General features: G+C 39.3%; 2 protein-coding genes across 3 annotated transcripts; both read left to right on the top strand.

Annotated features, from left to right (window-relative positions):
- Positions 1 to 2,439: 2,439 nt before the first annotated feature.
- On the top strand, positions 2,440 to 4,921 carry ccl20b (chemokine (C-C motif) ligand 20b). Its single transcript, XM_027008090.2, has 5 exons — positions 2,440 to 2,641; positions 3,650 to 3,757; positions 3,871 to 3,973; positions 4,104 to 4,181; positions 4,275 to 4,921. Exons 1-5 carry the CDS (start codon positions 2,593 to 2,595, stop codon positions 4,321 to 4,323), a joined length of 387 nt encoding a protein of 128 aa, XP_026863891.1. The 5' UTR covers positions 2,440 to 2,592; the 3' UTR covers positions 4,324 to 4,921.
- A 3,938-nt stretch (positions 4,922 to 8,859) lies between these two features.
- On the top strand, positions 8,860 to 20,362 carry tfr1b (transferrin receptor 1b). Of its 2 annotated transcripts, none has more exons than XM_027008102.2 (19): positions 8,860 to 9,001; positions 12,018 to 12,069; positions 12,269 to 12,491; positions 12,726 to 12,927; positions 13,041 to 13,178; positions 13,283 to 13,370; positions 13,657 to 13,779; positions 13,901 to 13,993; positions 14,124 to 14,263; positions 14,417 to 14,586; positions 14,748 to 14,864; positions 15,108 to 15,193; positions 15,304 to 15,367; positions 15,801 to 15,868; positions 16,018 to 16,088; positions 16,407 to 16,497; positions 16,656 to 16,886; positions 17,089 to 17,244; positions 17,861 to 20,362. In XM_027008102.2, the coding sequence occupies exons 2-19, from the start codon at positions 12,025 to 12,027 to the stop codon at positions 18,095 to 18,097; spliced, it is 2,343 nt and encodes a 780-aa protein (XP_026863903.2). In that variant the 5' UTR covers positions 8,860 to 9,001; positions 12,018 to 12,024; the 3' UTR covers positions 18,098 to 20,362. The 2 variants fall into 2 exon arrangements, with proteins under 2 accessions (XP_026863903.2, XP_026863902.2); XM_027008101.2 differs by having other exon boundaries at positions 8,861 to 9,001; positions 16,653 to 16,886.
- The last annotated feature ends 67 nt before the right edge of the window (positions 20,363 to 20,429 follow it).

Here is a 20,429-nt window from a genome sequence, read left to right as displayed (position 1 = left end):
AAGCTTCATGGTTATATCGTGTTTTCACCAAATAATATATCATCATAAAGACTGAAGGGAGGTGCCATAGCTTAGCAGAAATGCACTTTCATACGCCAGCCTGTTCGTTAGAAACATATTTTTACTAAACTAATTTACTAGGTGGAGGGCAGCTCGCGTTTTGTTTATGCCAACAGACGGGCTACAGTCCATCATTGTACATAATCAGAATGCACCTGTAGGTGTACCTAAAGTGTCCAGCAAGTGTAGGTATAAGACAGAAGTTTCTAATGGAATGTGTGTTGTGTGTGCACTGAAGAAGTTTACTTTATCGGTGTCAGTGTTACTGCTCGGTTAAGAAGGATCTGTCTTGCAAAAATATCCAGCCAACAGTGTTCCTGCAGTTATACACTTACCACTGATTAGTAAGTAGAGGATGGCTAACAACAATTCTGCACAGCAAAAGATGAGCTATAGACTAACAGAACCCACAGAATATACACATGTATCACAGAATATGATGTGTGTATATTGCTCTGTCCAGTGCTGTGTGCCTTGTCACTGGAAAAGAATTCTCACAGGTGATCAGTAGCACTTGGCATACCTGTCAAGTGCTACTGAATTGCAAAATTATGTTCAACCACATTCCCACATGAATTCTTGTCTCTTACATAAATGTGGATATGAGAACACTTTTAAGACCTTCGGTACAGAGGGTTCTGTGCATCACACCTAACTAAATTGTATCAACAAAAGCAGTTTCACAGTTCTAAGCTATTACCAAAAACTTGAAAAGGGTATTGTGGCTGTGGCGTGAAACTCTGGATTCCAGTTAGAGACAGCAGAGAAGGATTAGATAGAAGACAGTAATCAGTAGGTATTATGTGGGCCATAGTGGGATGTTCCACACTGATAGATGATAGTCTTTCTAAAAGTGAAATTAGACCTTTCCATTCCAGACTAATGGGATCTGAACATTAACAGTTTGAACTCTGTACTGAAAGTTGATGTTGAAGAACAGCAGAGCACAGAAACAGAACCCTCCATGCTAATGTGTGGAGGCACTTGAACCAGGCACAACACTTCCAGAACACAGAAAATATCAGTATAGTATTTTCCTTGCCCATGAAGCTCTTTTGAAGGAATGCAATGATGATTGCACGTGTTTGCTTGGAGGTAATCATGGTTAACAGAAGAAAACTTTAATCACCACCACACTTTTAAACCAACCAGTCTGCTCTTCTGGTTCAGCATGACAGAGTGATATCAGCTGCCTTGTCCTCGTTAACACTTTCTTCTGAGTTAATGAGAAAATCACTGAAATTATGTTAGGCCATTTTGTGGCAGGGCTGAAATGCGGTGATTTTTATGATTAATTTACGTGGCAAGGAATGACTTTAGAATTAATTGCAATTCATTTGATCACTCTTCACAATCTAGTTAATGCAGATTGCCACCATAAAAACTAAAGCAGCAAACTTTGTGAAAATCCAAATTTGTGCTAATCGCAAAACCTTTGGTCACGACTGTAGTGCTCGTAGTGCTTGTAGTGCTACGTTACAATGTTTATGGTTATTCTTGACATGAAAGTGATGCATTTCCAATATAGTAAAGAAAAAAAGACAAATAAAAAACATTATGATGAGCACACAGTAATATAATACAGATGTTTATTTTCTTTAAGAAAACCTGCTCCCCAAATCCTACTGTACAAAATGAACGGTTTAGGTATGTTAATGAATGTGAAGGGATCGTGGTACAGTCCGAGCTGTATCTCACTTACCAGCCCTGCCTGCCTGACCACGCTAAAGTGGCAATTATCATCAGCTGGCTCATGGGGAGGACTAAGTCCTGGTGTCCTCCCCCTCTCAGCTGCTGTTGGACTATCAACTTCGTCCAAGAGCTCAAAACTGTTTTCCACCTCCCACGTTAGAGTGTGTAGAATCTGCAGTTGAGCCCTGCTACTCAGCAGTTATGTTATGGAGTGGCTGTTGAGGCATGAGAGGTTTGCACATTTTACAAAATTAGGATTAACCTCCTGTAATATAAAGGAGGTTTAATATTAAAGAGAAAGGAAAATGTTTGACAGTAATATTAGATGAAAGACTGTAAATCCTTTAAATAAGTACTTTCAATTATCTCACTTGATAACGGTTTTAGTTGATTTATGTAATTTGTGATGTGCTGTGTTATATTTTGTTATGTATATATATTAGCCTATGCTATTGAAAGAAAGCCACCAGCTTTATACATATATATATCTCCTAGCAGCGGTAGGAAAAGCCATGAGAAAATATTATATCACCAAGAGAGTGAATATACAATAAGAAGAGGGCCTAACGCTGAGCCATGGGGGATACCACAGAAGCATCTATGTGGATTGGATTTGGATCCTCTCCATATAACTTGATAGGAGTGTCCCTCAAGATAGGACTGGAACCATTTCCTTCCAGAGCCAGTCACACTGAGGCTGGAGAAAACAGAGAGGAGGATGTTGTGGTTTATTATGTCAAAGGTTACCGAAAGGTCAAGAAGAATCAAAACAAATGATAGTTTTGCAGCTTTGACAGCATGAAATTTCTCTGTCACTGCTATGAGGGCTGTTTCTGTTGAATGTGCCGGATTGTTGCCAGACCGATTGGGATCATGGAGATGGTTCTGGGTAAGGAAAAGAGATAATTGATTATAAACTGCTATTTCAAGAACCTTTGAGAGCAAAGAGAGAAGTGACACTGATCTGTAACTGTTTATGTTGGAGATAAGATTGGTACATCCCTTGCGGTCTTGAATGCAGTTAAAAAATGTCAAGAGGATAATAGGTTTTTGATGATGGCGGAGATGAAAGGAACAGATTGGAAAGAGTGTCGGATTGCTGGAAGTCAGGCATTGAAGAGTTTTCTCTAAAATGAAAGGAGGAACAAAAGGAAGAATTGGATGTCACAATTGCATGATACTATAATAAGTAATTTTACAATCTATTCCTGCATGCAAGCAGATGTCTACGATTGAACTTCTCATTTTATTCTAGTATTTACTCTTAATAGGAAATATAAATGAAAATGTGTACATACATCATAAACGTGTAGGAAAATATATTTAATTTATTGCAAAAGATAAAATATATTTTAAAAATGATAATTAACTACTTGTGAGCATTCCACATTTGTCTATGACAATGCCAGAGTATTATTTATTGAATTACATAAATCTGGGAAGTTGGATGTGTCAAAACAGAATGTTGGGAACAAGCATCAGTCATGTAATAAACATTATCTGACAGACGTGAGGTGTGTTCTTAATGATCAATTTGTTTTGAAAATTGGAACCTGCACCTTTCTAATGCTGCTCTTAGATGATGTGGAAGGGTTGCATTAAAAAAATTACAATTACTCTTTTAAAATTTTTTCCTGACCATAATCCCAAGTAACATAGTTTTATGTGGTTAAACTTTAACTTTGTTCAGACATGAACATATTTCCAGCAGAAGGAATGGGGAAATATGGTTATAAAAATATTATCATTACTTTTCTAATTACATGGAGAGGTTGTGCAACAGGGGTAATGCTTATAAAAGCATGTGATTAAAAGGGCAGTGCTTGCCAAGAAAGCCACACCTAGGCTTTTTGGAATTTACTCTGTAAACCTGCGTAAAGACTAATGTCTGCTACAGCGCAGAGAGAGGAGCAGGGAAACAACACCATAGCCATGTGTAGGCTTTACACCTGGATGTTTCTGTCTGTCCTCACCCTTGATGTCTTCCTCCAGGAGACAGAGACAGGTGAGGCATGGGTAAAAAAGATTCATTATGATGCCATAATAGGTACTATATTATTGTGAAGTTGGACCTTGTAAAATAATTTGAGGACTGAAGTGGTGTGTCTTTCTTCATAGCAAAATGCTGTGTTGCATACCAGAGAAAACCTATTCGTTGTGCCAGGCTGAAAGGTTATGAGTTACAAGAAATGACTAGGAACTGTGACATGAAGGCCATAGTGTGAGTGTGGGTGTCCATGTCTGTGCTGCTCTAACAAATTATACTTTGACCCCTTACTAGATGGAATAGCATGGCAACATTAATGATCGGCCCATTGCTCACATCCTGTTTGTCCTCTGTTTTACTTCAGTTTTCACACAATAAACAACAAATTAATCTGCGCCAAACCTGATAGAGAATGGACCCAGGAAAGGATAAAGTGTCTAAAGTAAGAGTTGCATGCACAGAAACCCAGCCTCATTCCAACATGCTGTTGGGTGTGTATTAAACAAACATAATCATGGTAACATTCTCTTCTCAGGAAAAGGGCGGAAACAATGGGGGAGAACATTCTGATTCCGCCAACATGAAAAGTTCTGCGCCATGTTCTCAGCGTGTTAGTGAAGGCTCAAATACAACTGTAGTTGGATCTGCATTTTACAAGAGCATCTTAGAAATGTTTTTTTTTTATTTTTTAATCTATTTCATTATTATTATTACTTTGGAGTTTTCTTGAAAATGGCCCTTTGTGGGAATTGGCAGTCATATGTAATTAATAGGTTATGTACTTTGATATTCAGGCTTTTTGTAATTTGTAAAAGATTTTGCTTATTTCTTTCTTTACAAAATACTTAATACTTATATATTCTGAATAATGTATTTTTATTGTGGATGAGTTTTTGTGGGTATTTTTCTCATGTTTATTAGTATCAATGGGTTTTCTTTTTTATATTCTTATAAACACTATTTCTCAAAAGATAATAACTTGTTGCTGCTTTTTGAACATTTATTGTACTTTTTGTCGCGATGGTCTTTCTCAAAAGAAAATAACTTGTTGCTGCTTTTTGAACATTTATTGTACTTTTTGTTGCTAAGGTATTTCACAAAAGGAAATAAATTGTTGCTACTTTTTGAACATCTGTTGTAATTACCATGTAGTTCATCAGTTAAAATGTTCCTGAGCAAATATTGAATGTCTCACCTCAATCTTTTTTTTATGTATGTCTCTTATGAATTAATTTAGTTATTTGTGTGGATAGCATTTTACTTTACTGTTCTTCCGGGGTATTCCTTTAGCCTTGGCTCCTCTGGATCGGCAGGGGTCGCTATTTTACTGAACATTTGTCCAGAAGAAACAATCATCTATACTCCGATGAGTATGATGTTTAATCAGAATTGGCATGCTGGAATGTCTTCTTTTTCTACAGCAAATGGGTTTGGGGCAATAGGAATAGCAAGCATTTCGTTACTCAGTGCTGATTGGTTGGTGAACTGGAGTAGCAGAGAAGTTAGCATTCTTCTGCCCCAAAAAGGGATTTTTATTTTTCCATTTTTAGCCGTTTGTCTCTATTCACCCCCATTCATTGCTTTTTGTAATTATGCATATAGGCCATGTAGGCTGTGATGTGTCAGGATAATTTTCAGTTTTCAAATTTTTGACTTTTCTAAATTAATTGCAGTAATTTTTGAGAAAGCACTTGAATATGTCCATTTTGTTCATTTTTAAATTAAAGGTCATTTGTAACTTCTGTTAATTGTTTGAATTAAAGGTAATTTGTAAATTCAGATTAACTGCCAGCCAGTGCACATATTTTGTTTTTGTAATTCCACTACATGGTCTGGCCCAAAGGAGAATGAAGACCCATTTTCAAGTATGGCTCCTTTTTTAAGGTTTCTTTCTCTTCAGTATGTCCATCCCACTGAAGATCTCACTCATTGTGACTCTGGATCCAGATCTCTTTAAAACTAATTTAGAACAATATCTGTGGTAAAAGTATCATACAAATAAAACAGGGTGAATTCAAAAGAGCTGTATTTGTGATTTGCTCTCTGCTTTCTCAAATTTGAGCTCACTGGTGATTAAATCTCACGTCATATTCTACAGTAGCACTGTTATATGCACAAGGAGGGTAAAATAAAATTTAAATTTGTACTATAATTGTACCAAAGCTATTAAAGGGAGATGGTGATATGACAATCTTGTTTTTATGTATGTCTCTTATGAATTAATTTAGTTATTTGTGTGGATAGCATTTTACTTTACTGTTCTTCCGGGGTATTCCTTTAGCCTTGGCTCCTCTGGATCGGCAGGGGTCGCTATTTTACTGAACATTTGTCCAGAAGAAACAATCATCTATACTCCGATGAGTATGATGTTTAATCAGAATTGGCATGCTGGAATGTCTTCTTTTTCTACAGCAAATGGGTTTGGGGCAATAGGAATAGCAAGCATTTCGTTACTCAGTGCTGATTGGTTGGTGAACTGGAGTAGCAGAGAAGTTAGCATTCTTCTGCCCCAAAAAGGGATTTTTATTTTTCCATTTTTAGCCGTTTGTCTCTATTCACCCCCATTCATTGCTTTTTGTAATTATGCATATAGGCCATGTAGGCTGTGATGTGTCAGGATAATTTTCAGTTTTCAAATTTTTGACTTTTCTAAATTAATTGCAGTAATTTTTGAGAAAGCACTTGAATATGTCCATTTTGTTCATTTTAAATTAAAGGTCATTTGTAACTTCTGTTAATTGTTTGAATTAAAGGTAATTTGTAAATTCAGATTAACTGCCAGCCAGTGCACATATTTTGTTTTTGTAATTCCACTACATGGTCTGGCCCAAAGGAGAATGAAGACCCATTTTCAAGTATGGCTCCTTTTTTAAGGTTTCTTTCTCTTCAGTATGTCCATCCCACTGAAGATCTCACTCATTGTGACTCTGGATCCAGATCTCTTTAAAACTAATTTAGAACAATATCTGTGGTAAAAGTATCATACAAATAAAACAGGGTGAATTCAAAAGAGCTGTATTTGTGATTTGCTCTCTGCTTTCTCAAATTTGAGCTCACTGGTGATTGAATCTCACGTCATATTCTACAGTAGCACTGTTATATGCACAAGGAGGGTAAAATAAAATTTAAATTTGTACTATAATTGTACCAAAGCTATTAAAGGGAGATGGTGATATGACAATCTTGTTTTTATGTATGTCTCATGAATTAATTTAGTTATTTGTGTGGATAGCATTTTACTTTACTGTTCTTCCGGGGTATTCCTTTAGCCTTGGCTCCTCTGGATCGGCAGGGGTCGCTATTTTACTGAACATTTGTCCAGAAGAAACAATCATCTATACTCCGATGAGTATGATGTTTAATCAGAATTGGCATGCTGGAATGTCTTCTTTTTCTACAGCAAATGGGTTTGGGGCAATAGGAATAGCAAGCATTTCGTTACTCAGTGCTGATTGGTTGGTGAACTGGAGTAGCAGAGAAGTTAGCATTCTTCTGCCCCAAAAAGGGATTTTTATTTTTCCATTTTTAGCCGTTTGTCTCTATTCACCCCCATTCATTGCTTTTTGTAATTATCGTGTGCTGAAAGACAGTATGGAGAAGCCCCGAAGATTTCTCAACTGGAAGCGATGTGTACTCTGCCGAATATTCGATTCTAATCATCTAAACGATTAGTCGAATTGTTGTAGACTCAGAACATTCATTTCACATAATTGACAGTAACCGGTATTCTTTCATATATGAATGAAATTTTGTTTCTGAAATATATCAAATGTGCTTTTACTCGAAAATACTGTGGTTGAGTTTTCATTATTTCGGTTTAATAAAAGAGCTCCTCTTTGCACAGGACTGAAAACACTATGATGCGCAAACGAAGCCTCGTGAAGCTTTGGGGGCTTGTTCCTGATTTTGCCGATAAACGATTTTTATTACACTAAAATAGAAAAAAAAACAACAACTATATTTCCGTTTTTCTACGGTAAACTGGTTTTGGGCATTAGGACACTAGCTAGCATTTATGCTACTTCAGCGTCCACTCACCAACAAATCAGCACTCAACAGCAGCAGAAATGCTAGCGTCCTACTGCCCCAAACCCATTTGCTGTAGAAAAAAAGAAAATGTACATGCAAGTTTTCTTTGCTATTTTAGTGTAATACATACTTCTACTTTCCAAACCTAAATGAAAATCCTGGTCAAGTGGTGAGAAACCGTTTATAGCTGTTTAGCCCACTCACACCCATTCATTTTGGATTCGCGGGCGCCTCTAAGCTATCACAAACATTACAGACTTCCATAAGAGAAACCAATATTGATCCCGGGGGAAACTGCTCCACCAGCTACTATGCAGGGAGTAGCGGATCGGCTGTCTGACAACGGACATGAAATTGGCTGTGAGTGGCGGGAGGCTGGGTTTTCCCCCCATAAACCTTAAAGTTCAGTTCGGTTCCCCTTTATTATGTTGTATTAGTACGCATATTTTGCAGCCAAGCATACTGAATAAAAAAACAAATGTCATAACATTCAACAGCACCCCCAAATTCACAATACCGGTCATTAACATCAAACAACAGTATAAAGAGACATAAACCTCGTGGTCGAGGAAGGCGCGGAATTGGGCGAAAGATTCGCACGTGTTTCAGTGTCTAAATAGCGCCATCTCAAAAATAAATTGACAACGAAAGGGATATTATTGTTTATTGCAATTAATCGTGTTTTGGCATCTGCAGATAAGATCTTATCTTTTAGCTAAATGGTAAGTGCCCTTTTATGCCTTGAACTAGTGCATGTATGACTGTAGCTGCAAAACTACACTCACCAACATCAGATACTTTGCTTAATGAGTATATCGAATTTTTTAAAATATTCCAAACAGGTTGCACTTTACAATAAATAAATAAATAAATAAATAAATAAATAAATAGACTAACCATCTCTGATTATTAGCATTTTTCTTAGAACCATACTAATATAATGAGGCCTCAAAAACAACTTTGGGGCTTGTCTCTGATTGTGTCGGTAAAAGATTTCTATTACACTCGAACAAAAAACCCCACGAACCCCACCACCCACTTCCCCCCTCGTGGGCGCCTCTAGCGTGACAGCAGTCGCTCTGCAGGGCGTAGTGGCTACGTGACAGCGTGCATGCAATAGGCCGGCTTTGCATTACGAGGCGCTAGCTTAGTTGGCGCGTGGTGACAGAAGCCTCGTGCTCGAGGAGCCGAAATTGAGCAGCAGATTCGCACGTGTTTCGAGGTCTGAATAAGGTGAGGCGCTTTATTAAAAATGACCCGTCACCAAGACGCTTTGTCTTTTCTTTATTGCAGTTAATCGTGTTTTTGAGCATCTGTAGCGTAATAGCTTCTGGCTAACGTTAATGTGAAAGGTCATTTCCCGAAGGTTAGTGGATCAAAATGCATTTAGCTATCGTAGCCGTCTGTGACCGATCTGTGCGTACACGGCGTGCTTAATTGTGCAATAATGTATTGCTAGCACATGTAAGCAAGAAACATGTACAAAGTTGTCTGGCTAACGTTTCGAAGCTAGCTAGGTGCCTAGCGAACAGTATTGTTCTGAAGTGTTTCAGGCTGTTGAGTGGAGACTTGCAAAATATTCAACAAAAGCAACAATGTAGATGTCTAATTCAAGTCACCTTATTGGTTTGGCTAGCGAGCCGGATGGCAGTGCTGAAAATGATGACCTGCGAGTGACCTAACGTTTATCAGTACCGTTGTGATATCATTAGCTAAGTAGCTAGTCATTCATTTATATATGCCTGACATGCTAAGATATAGTAAAAGCTTAGCGTAGTTTTCCAGTGGCAAGCGGCTTTGTTTGCAGAGCTGGCTAGATTGCCTTAGGTCTTGACCTTGATACCTTTTGCCATATAGAGAATTTGGGCCTGTAGCTAGCAAACCTGGCATATCCATCGTGTAAATGTCTATTCCCGGCACGTAATGTGTATCTGAATGTGTTTCGCAGTTTATAAGGTTACTAGGCTAGTTAGCGTTCTGTGGCACGTTTTCTAGCTAGTCAGATCTCGGCGCTTTACCACAATGCTGACTCAGTCCATTACCTGAAACTCAAATAAATGTTACTCGTTTTTTTTTTTTTTATCGGTTTTGCATTACCAGAGAGACAATAGTAGGAGGCTAGACGAGGTTAAAAGGCAAAATGAATGACACATTAAAATACAGGACTGTAGGTTTAGTATATTGTTTACCTCATTAAATAAAAACAATTCATTGTTGCTTGTAATTGGAGTTTCAGTCTATACTTGGGCCTTTTATTGAATTGTATTCTTTTTTGTGTAATATTTTAATAAGTAGTTTGAGAATAAGTAGCTAAATGGCATTTTACATTCAGATAAAACCTGCGCCTCCCCAGTCCGTTGTAGTGGAATATGTGTAAAATGTATCAATTTTGTTTGATATTCTTAATCCTAAATTTGTACATAACGAAGTGAAAAATAAGTTTATATGGTTCCTTAGCTTCACCGTTTGTCATTGCGTTGTTTTTGCTTTACAGGGTGCGTTTCCAGTGAATGCTGTCCAGTATCATTTTTCCTTAATAATAAAAAAATAAAATAACTGCCATTTTCATAATTTACAAGACAGGCATACTCTAAATTGTGCTAGTCTCAGCTGACTTTAAAGAATACACTCCCTGTAAAGAAATTTTTCAAATACAGTTGCATGTGGAACTGGAGCTTGGTCAGTTACTCTTGTTTGCTGGGTTGATTTGGGAGTATTTTAGAAATTTGACTCATCACACTGTCATTTTAACTTGTGGTGTTTACATCATGGACTGTTTTGGCTTACTTTGTTGGGCAACCCATGTGCCATGCGCCAGTCTGGCGCCTGCTTTATCTTTTCACATCTTGCTTTGAGTACTTTGTGATGTGAATGACTTAGGAACAGTGCAAGGGTTTCTGAAACCTGGCATTCTTGCCAATGGCATGGGCCATCATATTCCCCTGCCTCTGAAATTAATGAACCTAGCTCTCAGTACAATATATCTAATTCCCAGCAAATAACACCTAACTAGATTTGAATATAAGTCCAGTCTCCAGAACTCCAAGTAGGGGTGCACTGATATAGAATTTCTTGGGCCAATACAACAGCCGATGGTTGGCACGTTGTTGTGGCTAATATTGATATTAATAGGCTTTATGTATTTTAAAGCAAGTTCAAACTATACATAGGAAGTACAGTGGGTTTACGTCATGTTAAAAACGAAAAATTGATAATTAATTTTACATAGTCATGTCACAGGTAAATCAGAGATCATAATATTTGCAACCATACATTGCTCTACAAAAGTAGTTTCATTAGTTTTTCTGACCTTTCTCAAGTGTTAAGTGCCATTTTTTTGGATAGAACTGGCGCCTGTATAAGGACCTGTGGCCTCTATTTATACGGAAGGCTACTTGTTAAAGGTCTATGTGCAGTTCTGGAAACTAAAAGCTAATCTATTTGAAGCTCCTGTTTTTGGAGTGGTTTCATTTGGAATGATGTAGAGAAAGCACTACTTTGAAAACCCAGTCTTTTGTTTCTTGAAAATTATACCTTTTTCAAATGTCATAATTGATCGGGTTTATAATAAGGTGCTGTAATTAATCCTAGGAGATCTTTTTTCTGAGGGCACAAGTGGTACTTGTCTGTACTGGCTAAAGATTAGTGCCAACTGTGGTATTGTGCAAAAATTCGAAGACGATAGGGGTTCTTTTACCCTAAACTGGTTCGGTGTCTTTTAAAAAAACCCAACTTGTTTGTTTTCTTTTGTCCCCAGACTAAGTAGATGAGTGAGTTTGTAAATTTGAGTTTTATGTGTGTGTGTGTGTGTGTGTGTGTGTATGTATGTATGTATGTATCTATTGAAATGGATATTTTACCTGTTATTTCAGTTGTAGTTGTCTTGTTTAGTAACTAAATGTGTTGAATGTCATCAAGATATTTGGAATAAAATGTACTTTCATGTAAAGAAGACTATTAAGATTATATGTGACTGATCTTTATTGATATCCTCAGTACATTGATGCTCGTTCCTGTATTGATTTTTTTATTTTTTTTTATTTGCTTGTCTACAGCTGGCTCCAGTTGTTTTTTTATGTCTGGTAAATCAAAACAGATCACGGATTTGTTTAAAGAATAACCCTTGGACTTTGGTGTGGGATGGTCATGCATATAATGCTGCCGGATCAACGGAAGAGGCCATTTCTCAGGAGACCTCTCTCTGTGCTCGTGCTCTGAATTGATCTCATCTTGTTCCTTTCTTTTTCAGATCCACAATGTCAGGACCGATTAATCATGCAAGAGCTAAGATTTCTAAAATAGTAAGTTTTGTTTTGTTTTTTAATTCCATTTTAAAGAAGTCAGACCTGCAAGCATCACAAACATGGTTCCTGTAGATTAAAAAAAAAAAAAGCCCTGGATGCTCAAAACACAGTTGCATGTGTGTGTAGTGCTTTGTGTAGGTGGCCTGAAACAAAACAGTTCTGACCTTTTTTTTTTTATTGACCTCCGCCATCGCAGTTTAACGGCGAGCCCCAGTCGTACACGCGCTTTAACCTGGCTCCAAACACTGATGGAGACAACAGCCAAGTGGAGGTGAAGCTCTCAACCGAGGTAGAGGAAGAGCTGGACGTCCCCGAGGCAGGGCACCGCCACGCTGGCCGTTCCCCTGCACGGACACAGCTATGCACCTCCAGGAACATGTTTTACATGGCACTGGGTGTCCTGCTCATCTTTGTCACCGGTAAGGTGACTCCCCAAGTCATGGCGCCATTGTACATTCCCTCTGTGGCATGTCTCCTCCGTTACAGTGGATAAAGGGGTCTATGACATTGTACATAGTCACAGACTGATGTATAGCTGTCTCTCTTCTCTGTTCCTGACGTAGTATTAATAAGTGGATTTGATTACATTCATTTTTAATAATAAATAATTGATTGATTGATTGATTTTATTCATTTTTATGTGCACATATCAGGTTATCTTGTAGGCTACATGACACACCAAAAACCCATGCCAAGCCAGGGGTCTGCCGAGGGGGTGGAGTGTCCCTCACTGCAGCTGGCAGATAGCAATGATGAGGGGGTAGTTAACGTGCCAGAGCCCACTCTAGACTGGAATGACATCACAGGCATGCTGCGATCTAAGCTGTCTTCCTCGGCCTTTGTCCAAACACTGAGGTATTTGACGCCGGATGTGACATTTTAGTTTTTACTCCTTACAAAGAAAATAAATTATTTCATATTTGGTGAGTCTGGATATTCTAATGAACTGTCCATCTCCGCCCATGAAGTGAGTTTTCCAGCGAGAACCATCAGGCCGGCAGTCAGGGAGATGAGGTGCTGGCCAATAAGGTCTTGGGGATTTTCAGCAGCCTCAGAATGAACCCGTGGAATGACGAGCACTACGTTCAGCTGCAGATGCCCTCCAGGTCAGTACCGGCCACAGACGTTCTTTCTGACTAACCCATTGGTCTTGGTCACACAAGGCCTCATCGAGGTCACCTGACTAATGCAATGTCTTGTTCACTAACAGGAATGACATGAACAAAGTTTTCTTTGGTTCTGAGGAGGTGGGAAGTCCACAGGGATACTTGGCTTACAGCGCCCCGGGTGTCAAACAGGTGGGCCTTTGTGCAACTGTGTTATCAGGGAAGGCTTGCCTGCAGAAGGCATGTCCTGAGGAAAGACTACCTGAGAGCAACCTAACCTATAGATAGTTCAAGCACAGAGATTTGAATGGAACTGCATGGGATGGGAAAAGGAATGTTTTTATGATGTTGTACATTTACTGTAGATAAAAGTTGATTGCTTCCTTCCTTCCTTTTCTTTGTCATTGTTTAATTCTTTACCTTAAGTGAACTCTCAGACTTGTTCTCTTAAAGCTGACACTGGGTAATCTTCTCACAGGGCAGGGTGGTGTATGCCAACTATGGTAGAGTAGAAGACCTGAAGTACCTCCAAGATGTGGGGATTAATCTCAATGGGACTGTTGTTTTGTTGAGAACTGGAAAAATCAGCCTTGCAGAGAAGGTGATTAAAACCTTTACATGTCTGAACTTGTAAAATGTCTTTAAAAGCTCTAGAGTGGGGTTCTTTCATTACTGGCTTATTCTGGCTTGGATTTGAGTGAGAGTATGACTGTCCGTTCTAGGTTGCCAATGCTGCCAAGTTTGCTGCAGTTGCAGTTTTGATCTACCCAGAAATTCCTGGCAATTATGATTTGAATACTGAGCTCTATGGCCACGTGAGTGCCTTTGTGATAACTTTATCATACCATCCATCTGACCTGAACCTCCTTTTGTCTTTCAGAAAAGATGGTTTTGTCCTCTTCTGCTTTTCTTATGTCCTTTTGATCCCTTTTGCTTTTAATCCAGGTCCATTTTGGAACAGGCGATCCCTATACCCCGGGCTTCCCATCCTTCAACCACACCCAGTTCCCCCCTTCGAAATCTTCAGGCCTTCCTGAAATCCTGGCTCAGACAATCACTGCAGCCATGGCTTGTGAAATCCATAAGTAAGTTAAAGGCCATTCATGGCCTTGGTACCTTCCAAAATATAATCATCTGCAGTGTGAACCTGCTCTGTTGAAGAATGTTCTTCTAGGACTAAAACTTAACTTCTCAATAATGTAAATACTCTGATGTGTTGTAACTTCTGTTAATTGCAGGAAGATGGGGGGAAAGGATGCCCCTGTAAATTTCAAGGGAAAACTGATAGATTTCGACAGTTACAAACTTGGAGACTCGAATAACATTGTGAAGGTGGTTGTTAAAAACAATGAAGTCGACACCAGGATCCATAACATTTTTGGAGTCATTAAGGGATTCGTTGATCCAGGTGAGGCTGCCATGGGTTCTCAAGTGTGGCGTTGTATGACATGAACTTACTATAGTGGGCTCTCCATTTTTTTTCCCCCCTCTTTCTTTCTTTCTTTTTCTTTCTTTCTTTCGCGTATCTAATTTTATTTATGTATGTATGTTATGTATGTATATCTGCAGACCGCTATGTGGTCATCGGTGCTCAGAGGGACTCCTTCAGCTGGGGCTACGCCAAGTCCACCGTCGGCACCAGTCTTCTGGTGGAGCTTGCCAAGGCCATCACAGAGATGATAAAGGGTAAGGGGTCGTGCCAGCTCTTTGCCTCATGCATCTATTAGAACGATAGTTCAACCGTAATGATGACGGAGGCTCTTACCGGATGGATGCTAGCAAAGCCTAAATCCCACAGAATAAGAACATGGGGCCAGTCTGCTAGCTGTCATTGACACTCATCCTCCAGACTGGTTTTAGCCATGCTGTCTTTTCAAGGCTGTGTTGTCACACGGATCAGCAAACCTTTTCTCCTCCCTCTGTCTGCAGCCGGGTTCCGGCCCCGGAGAAGCATTGTGTTCGCCAGTTGGAGCGCTGGAGATTTTGGCAGCATAGGCTCAACAGAGTGGCTCGAGGTACACACGGGCACATCTGACGTCGGTGCAAAAACAGTGACCAAATGTATCTGGTGTGGTTGTTTGGTGGTGTGACATTAAAATCTTGTCTGGTGGTCTTTGTTGTACAGGGGTACCTGGCCTCACTTGACAGAAAAGCATTTACCTACATCAGCCTAGATGGAGCAGTTTCTGGTATGTTAAAATGTATCACAGAAGACCAGGTTTATGTTGCGTCTTTTGTGTTTATTAAGGAACGCTATTGATGTGGTTTTAATCAAAATGCTCAGTTGGTTCACTTTTTACAGACATCAGCGACATGAAGCAGTAAAAAAAATTTAAAAATCACACACACACCAAAAAATGTATACTGAGATTATAGGTATGTTTAGGAATGCTAAAGGTCCTGGTTCTCACTGCAACACCTCTTTAGTAGTTAAGGAAGGTAATGTGTAGAAGGAATCTTGTCTGTACTAGTTGGAAAATGATCTCTGTGCTTTGTCAGCAACCTGTAGATAAAGAATTCCCCACAGGTTCAGTTACATGCCATAATTATAGTGCAGCAGTGTCACGTTTCCACTGTATTCTGTTTTTGTGAGAAAACCTTAGGCAGTTCCTTTTTCTCCAGGTGGAGACCTGTTCAAAGCATCAGGCAGCCCGCTGCTGCACAAGCTACTGAAGGAAACCCTGAACGAGGTTGGGAAAAAGCTCATTGTTCAGGACTGCTGCCACGCCTTGCATTGTGCCTGTTGTCTATACTGGTCTATATGATGCAGGTATACTGATCTTTGGTCCATGTTGTTAGGCAAAATACCATAATGTTTACCTGTCTGTCTTTTTTGAAGGTGAAAATTCTTGCAAAAAAAGACAGGTTCCTCTACCAGAAGTTTGATGTGGTGAATTTTGAGGCAAAAGTGTGAGTACATTTGAAAGTGTGTTATTGCAGCGCTCCCCATGTTGTTCGAGGGAATGTGTGTTTGGGCAGCACAATTTAAATTTATGATCTCCATTGAATTTGGCCTGTTGGGCTAACTCCCGAAGGCAGTTCCTATAATCACGTTTCATTCTGTCTCATGAGTCTCAATTACAAACATCTCTGTTTAATGCTGAGTGCTTCCCGTTGATAGTAAATACAATCCCTGGAAGTCACAGTAATGATTGTAATAGAGGAAACGTGTGTGTGTGTGTGTGTGTGTGTGTGTGTGTGTGTGTGGGGTGTGATTCAAAATCTTAGTCTGGAGCCAATGAAGATGGAGGATGGCGCTTATCCATTCTTAGCTTTCTCTGGAATTCCTTCCATCTCCTTTCGCTTTGTCTCAGATGAGGTGAGTTTTTTTTGTATCTTTAAAAATAGTTTGTTAATTTTTTGTTACGATTATTTTTTTTTTTATTGACAGTATTTTACACTGTCTAATCCTTATTGTTGGACAGTGAACAAGCATGCAAACAAGTTAACCTGATTCTGATAATATTCTTCCAGCAGGCTTCACCACACTACAAGTACTTTGGAACCCCTCTGGACACCAAAGACAGGTTGGACATTGCCACGGGGCAGAAGGTGGGGGATTTCTGCGTGTCTGCTGCCCAGGTGGCTGGGCAGATGGCCCTCAGGCTGGTCCACGACCACCTACTGAGGCTGGATGTGACCACATACACAAGCTTCCTCAGGAAGCATGTGGCCAAGATCAACATGAACTTAAATCAGCTCATAAAGGTAAGCCTTTTTTAAATTAGCTTTTGGTTGGTTGGTTGGTTGTTTTGTTTTTTTTGTCCTTTTTCGTTATTAAAAAAAGTTATGTTTGGTTGAATACTATGCAGTCTTGTGTGATTTTAGTACATTTATGTTGTGTTGCGAGCCACCGTGTTTCATGATGGCTGAAATGCCATTTTGTTTTTCCCTGACCTCCAACATCTAGTCCAGTGTGTGGGCACCCACACAACTGTCTGCTCGGTGGTTGATCTCAGCAGTGGGTTCTTATAGTCGTGCTGCTGACGACCTGCTCAACGATGCCCAGAATAGCGACCTGGAAGATGAGGAGACCTGTCGCAAAATCAACGACCGCATCATGAGGGTAAATTTAATCACAGATACTAAACCCAGGGAACCTATGTTTTGTTTTTTGTTTTTTGTTTGTTTTTGTTTTGTTTTTGTTTTACAAATGTGTGTTGCTAATCCGGAGTGTTCAAGAAACATCTTGGCAAATTTTCAGTTAACAGAGCAGAACAGAAATACAATAAACCATCTTGACAAAAAAAAAACCAGCCTGAGTAGCTAATCTGTCCTATCTGAGAACAGTCTGGTCATGATGCTATGAGCATGCTTGCAGTCTACTATTTTACTCAAGCAGAGCAGAATTTTGCAGCACAAACAGGGACAATCGACAACCTTGAGCTATGACGTTTAGCCATCACAAGTTTTATCCATCTTCACGATGACCCATTTTGCATCAGTGTGGGTTAAAATTCTGGCAAAATAAACTCGACTTGTAAAAGTCATTAACTGGACTTTGGAATGATATTCGTAGGACAGACTTTGTATGTGCACATTGTGTGCCTAGAAGAGCAAGATTTAACCTACTTGAAAATGTTATTCTCCCTGGGGCGTTAAGCAACTTCCTCTATTTTCCATAGTAGCAGAGGTTTTATATCCAAGTGCATTTATTCTCAAGTGTCTCTCCCTCGCTGCAGGTGGAGCACAACCTGCTATCCCCCTACGTGTCTCCGAGAGACGTCCCGTTCCGCCACATTTTGTTTGGCTTTGGCAACTACACCCTGACTGCGCTCGAAGACCACCTGAAAAACCTGAAGACACCCGAAGCCGACACCGACCTCCTGCGCAACCAGTTGGCCCTGACCACCTGGACCATCCAGAGCTGCGCCAACGATCTGGCCGGAGACGTGTGGGTCTTGGACAATATGGTCTAGCTGTCTGGAACAACCACTGTAGAAATATTAACCATTTTGAACATATCAGAATGTTGGAATATATAAATGCATTCAGGCCTGGCTAATAGGCTGATGTGAGTAATCACTTATCAGGTTTGTGATTTGCTTTAATTAGTTTATTACCCCCACCTGAATGCATCTGCATGGAGGCTTGGCTGAGAAATAATTAATTATAATACCAAATATTTACTATTATTAATTATCCTAGTATTGTTGAGCAGCTCATCATAAGATAGGTGATTTGAGCTGTAGTGACACCCTGGTTAAACGCTTGGTGTAAATGGAGTTATGACGCATGGAATTCCAGAACTTGAGTTCTGAAAATCTGAGGCATACAACAGCAATTACAGTGCTTAAGCACAGGATGAGGAGCAGGTTACTGAGAGGCCAGGTGCTCATGAAGGCCTCCCTCCTTCATGGCTGCTAATTTTGTGTTTGAACTGAGTTGACTCCGTTTCACACTTATACCCCAAGCCAAAGGCCTTGCAGAGGAAACCTCTGCCTTTGCTGTCTGTCAGTCATGACCTTACCCGTTTGGCACGGGAGAAGACTTTGCTACTTATTTATTTATCAGTGACAGTGTTCACTATAAAATGTTGTGTTTGTTTTTTTGGTATGTTTGTCTTTGATTTTGTGTGTGGTGTTTTTTTTTTGTTTTGTTTTTTTTATTATTATCGGAAGCAGTGCCTTCCATAATCGTGACGGTTATACTGTCAGTTTATAAAAGCAGCATCTGCTATCAGAAATACATGTTACCAAAAGCTGTCACTAGAAATTGCTATTGTAGGTGCATGTGGTCTTCAACCCAGAAGTACTTGGTAAACATGGAGCGTAGACCCATTCAGTAAGAAGCAGTGTCATTGGGCAAATAAACAACCTTAACCTGTGCTTTGTTTTTGCTGGATTTTACACAGAATTGAGTGTAAAATTTAGATATGCACTATAACACGTCAAGCTCTAAATTTGTTCTGTGGAAAATGATTTGGTTTAAATTACTGCAAAATTTCTAGCCTTTTCTGTGACCTAAGCATTTTTTTGGAACATATATTTCTATCCTGAAACATTATCGGGAGCAGTGTCTTCCATAATGTAAAGTGTGATGGTAGTTTTTGCCTACCATTGTGTATATATCGGGGGCAGTGTCCCTCATATTTCACTGTAGGGTGGATTAAATTATCGGGAACAGTGTTTCCCATAGTTTTTTATACACATTTCATTTTCTTTTATTCTGTTAATGCTGAGGTAATGCTGTATGAAATGTTCCCTGTGGCCATTTCAGTTAGTGGCTGTTGGATGTGCTTTCTTCTAGTTTAATATTTTTCTTATTGAGTTTTGGTCAAAGCACAGGAGAAAATGTAGTTGAGGGAGAAGCAACAGTCTCGGTGGCTTTGCGTCTGATTGTGTCTGTGTGAATATTGCCAGCAAATACTCATACATTCGTCTGTCTTGCTGCTTCAGCTTCAGGACCTTTGAAGAAATGTAGGAGATTCATTGACTCGGAACATTAGCATCCTCTGCTGGTCAAAACTCTTTCCGCTTTAAAGAAATACTGCATTTTGAGCATCTAAAAATACTGCTATGATAACCTGTTCAGAATCTTCCAACAACTATCTTTGTTGGTTTCTTTTTGGAAAGGTGACTGCTAGGAACGGTGTGAAAGTTGTGTGATGCTGCCCTTTCTCACTTTGCTTTTTCACGTGAACACTTTCGAAGTTGCTTTTCTGGATTTCACACTCGGTAGTCTTCACAGACAGGCTGGAACAGTGGCTTGGTTTAGGTTTATATGCTAATCTTACTCTTATTTGGCTGCATGTAATGCATATTAATCTTCTAATGGCACTTAATTTGATTACACTTCACATTGTGCTGAGCAATGATGGGATATGGTATGCTGTTACTAGAAAATGAAATCAATTTCTTGCAAGCTTTATGCAGTACAATGTTCAAAGAAATGCTCTAGATTATGTTTAAGCTTCATAAAGATGGAATGTGCATATCTACTTATTGCTGTCAGATTAAATTAGTCATCTCAATTCGTGTAAAGAACTTTTAACAAATTAATGATTTTGAAAAATGCTTTTCAGGCAAATTTTAAAACCATTTTCACCAATGATTACAATTCGTGATTGCTATGTATTGAAAGTAATTGATGGTTATACACCCATTTTCTTTTGGACATTGTTCCCTTTGGATCTGAATACTCTGTTCTTGCTCTACAATAAAAGTGATGTATGCTTATTGTGACTTGCAGTCTGCTATTTTATTTTTAAATAGTGGGATGGGGTCCTACCTGTTTGGGGGGGCAATTAGA

Source organism: Electrophorus electricus, chromosome 5 (genome assembly GCF_013358815.1).
Source record: "Electrophorus electricus isolate fEleEle1 chromosome 5, fEleEle1.pri, whole genome shotgun sequence".
Classification (NCBI taxonomy): domain Eukaryota; kingdom Metazoa; phylum Chordata; class Actinopteri; order Gymnotiformes; family Gymnotidae; genus Electrophorus; species Electrophorus electricus.
This window is presented reverse-complemented; position numbering and strand designations above follow the sequence as displayed.